This window comes from Austrofundulus limnaeus, unplaced genomic scaffold, assembly GCF_001266775.1.
Source record: "Austrofundulus limnaeus strain Quisiro unplaced genomic scaffold, Austrofundulus_limnaeus-1.0 Scaffold250, whole genome shotgun sequence".
Taxonomy (NCBI): domain Eukaryota; kingdom Metazoa; phylum Chordata; class Actinopteri; order Cyprinodontiformes; family Rivulidae; genus Austrofundulus; species Austrofundulus limnaeus.
The window spans coordinates 703,318-706,884 of NW_013952652.1; the positions used below are offsets into that span (position 1 = coordinate 703,318).

A 3,567-nucleotide genomic window follows, 5' to 3' on the forward strand; every position below is an offset into this window, starting at 1 on the left:
CGCATCGGAGGAGTCTTCGGTTTTGGACGTCCTTCGTCGCGGCGCTGTGACGTGTGCAGCCGAGGAATTCGGCCTTCGGAGGACCCGGCCTGCCGTTTTGGACATAACCAAAGAAGACCTCCACACAGCATCAAAAATAGGAATAAAGCTCCCTCCTCTGCTCTGGAGCTTGTATCATAGAAAGTGTCCTACAGCTGTTTCCAGCAGCTGAAGTGGAGACAACAAGCAGCTGCAGCGGGTCATGAGATGGATCAGCGGACCATCACCTCTCCACTGCCAAATCTGGATGAGGTCTACTTGAACCACCTCCTCCGGTGGTCCACAAAAATCCACAATGACTCCACCCACCCAGGACACTCCCCTGTGGCAGGTTCAGAACCATGTGAGTCTGCACCAACAGACTGTAACAGGTTCTGCCTTAGAGCTTTGCAGAGTCTGCCAGTCCTCAATCCACAGCAGCTGCAAACAGTTTCAGAGAGGCAAACAGTAGCTATGTTTATATGCACAAAATTCTTTGATCGGATTGAAATGTATTCAGATTAAATAATCGGAATGTATTGTTTACATGGGCACAATCCGATCATGGCGAGTGTTTACATGCACATGGTTTTTATTCTGAATAAAAGCACTGACATGCACAGTTGTTAACTTTCTAAAACTAAAAAGTTTTACTTCTGTCATGAACATAAACAAACAGCTTCTGAGCACAGGATGGACCTGCGACAGGTTTTAATAATGGTGGAGACGTTACTGCACTCTCTGGTACAGATGGAGGTGCAGAACAAACTTTTTTTTTTTTCTGCAAAGCGGTGCAGGCTGTGTCTCTTCCTTCTTTATAAGAGAAAGGGAGGAAAACTTCTGTGCTGCTGGAAACTGCTGCATGTAAGTCAGCAGACCTGCACAGTCAGGTCAGTTCTCCACACTCAGAATAAGATGATCAGATTAAGTGTTTACATGCACGCTGTTCAGATTATCAATCGGCATAAACCACCTCTCTCATTCCGATTACAAATTCATTCGGATCGAGCTGAATCTGGTCAGAATAATCCAAATGGGGTGTTTACATGACTCATTTTTATTCCGAATGGCTGCTTAATCCGATTACTTATGTCCATGTAAACGTAGCTATTAACAATAAAACTTTAGATGAATACTCTAAACAATAACTTCTGCAATGTGTAACACTTTTGGCTTCTTTTATTGAGCAGAAAGAGACAGAACAAAATATAGAAAGAAAGGGAACTAAAGAGAGAATGCAGAAGAACCAAGACTTGGACTGACTCACTCTTTCTGCCAGTTCTGCAGCCGTTGTGTTTGGGTCGTATGGAATGGGATCACCGAGGAAGGTTCGAAACTTTACTGGAAATCCTCCATAAACAGGAGCTATAGGGAGACGAAACCGTTCATACAGCCAACGAAAGAGTCCTGAACAAAGACAAAACACACACCTAGATGAAATAAAGTCAATTATTTTTATTTTAAGTGTGCAAAAAATACAGGAAAAATCTGTCTATACGAAAATCAATAAAGTCAATTCTCTATTTATTTCGCACCAAAATCAAATATTGCTAAAAATTTCAAACTTAATTTTCTCGGCCTGAAAGTTGCCCAGCTGTCATGAGGAAACTGCACTTAATACAGAAACAAACAATAAAAAAAACATAAAACTATTTATAATTTTTAAAGGCACAGTGTGTAKGATTTGTTGTTTTCAGCGACATCTAGTGGTTGAGTGGTTGAATCATCCTCCCTGGTCCTCCCCCCACCCCCACCCCCCGCTTCCAAACGCAAAGGAGTTGCTACGGTGTCTCTCAGGTGTCAAAAACCTTTGATAATTCCAACCGCGATGTCTACCAGCAGCTTCAGGGCTAGTGATGTTTCAAGTGGTAAGATTATGAGCTTTAATAAGTAAAATTATCCCAGCTACAATGACAGACAACAAATATTACATTTATAGTWTTACAACTAAAACCGTTTTTGATGCCGCCACCGCAGTTTGTCCTTCATGAGCCTTCGTAGACAAGATGGTGGCTGCCTGTAGTGACGACCCGCGACCATGGAGATATAAACAGCTTTTTATAAGGTAAAAATAATAAAACAAGGTCTTTGTCTGCAATGATTAGACATGTTGACAAACCCAGACATGTTTATTATTGTCATTGGTGATTACCTCGATTTCAGCTAAAATAATTGACAAAATCCTACACACTGCGCCTTTAAAGTAATACACTTGGGGCCGGATAAAACATTAAGGAGGGCCAGATTTGGCCCGCGGGCCTCCGATTTGACACATGTGCCTTAGGGGCTCTAAATACCAGCAAATACAGTATCTGTGTGAATTTTTAAATGTGTTTTTTCTTCCTGTTAATCAGGAATATGTCAGAGTTTTTCATCTGTTTAAAGACAGATACAAAGAGAAGCATGCGCTCCTAACTGTGCTGCCAAACAAAGGTTTCTCTGCTCACAGCTCAAACAGGACGCATTTGTTTACACCTACTTAGTGTTCCCAGAGATCTGAAGCCTTCCCGCACATTCTGAGTAAACATTGGAATTACAGGCTGAAAGAGAAAAAGAGAGTGAACATGAATACCTGACACTGTATCATGAATCAAGTCCATCATTAAATCATTCCTTGCTCTTGTAGTGGTCACCCTGAGGGGGAATAAACAGTTCCAAGATAATAAACAAAATAATGATGTTCTTTATATTTTTGATTCATATTTTTTGTGAACTAAGAGTTACTGTAATTTGATAAATCAAGAAATTATATCAAAGTTACAAAATGAAAATAATGGCAACTTATCTTCTTGCATTATAATTTAGAAAAGAAAAAATTGTTTTATGCAATTCCTTGTTTTAATCAACTTCTTAGACAGTAAGTTGATTATGTGTTTTTCTGTTTTTATTTCTTCTTTAACTAAATTGATCATTATGGTTGAGTTCACTATGTTTTCATTATGAAATGTATATAGTTATTTGTGCTTGGATCTTAGGCAAATATCTTGTTTTATTTTTATTTAAATAATTCACTTCTATGTCATTAAAACCTAGTTCCTTGTCTTTTAGTATTTGTCCTGCCAAAGAACTGAGAACAGCACGGCCCGACCATGATTCTTTGTGTTAATGTGCAGACATTCACCATTTTGTTTACCAGACCAATGGCAATGGCAAATTCTTAGACTAAACCTTCTGATACACCTGTTTACTAACACAAAAGTTGAGGGCGCGTCCTTAGTGACTTCTTTTGTAGTAACTAACCCCGGGACAAGCCGCTCCACAGTCAAACACCATATTTGTCCCAAAAAGAGAAGCAGTTTTTTCCTCTCCAGGAAAATCAGTGTTTGGTGATCAGATCTGAGCTCAGGCGCCAATGATCAGGGGTTGGATTTATAAAACTTGCGTACGCACAAAATGAGCCCAGAAACCTGCATACGCCACTTTCCACACAAAGGTTGTGATTTATAAAATCCAAACTTGATGTGAAAATGTGCGGTGCCTCACGCCAGCTCTGACCCATGCGTACGCTCATTTTGGAGACGGGAAGCTGTGACACAGATGGTGAAGTGA

The 3,567-nt window shown here is 40.2% G+C and overlaps 1 protein-coding gene across 6 annotated transcripts in view; it reads right to left on the bottom strand.

The window, feature by feature from the left end:
• tmem68 (transmembrane protein 68) overlaps positions 1-3,567 on the bottom strand; it is a 25,486-nt gene that overhangs the window by 4,532 nt on the left and 17,387 nt on the right. For all 6 annotated transcript variants that reach the window (XM_014020380.1, XM_014020376.1, XM_014020377.1 and 3 more), the window contains exons 7-8: positions 2,498-2,558; positions 1,286-1,425 (exon numbers count right to left, since the gene is read on the bottom strand). In XM_014020380.1, coding sequence (XP_013875834.1) covers positions 1,286-1,425; positions 2,498-2,558 — 201 coding nt within the window. The remainder of the gene's footprint in view (positions 1-1,285; positions 1,426-2,497; positions 2,559-3,567) is intronic.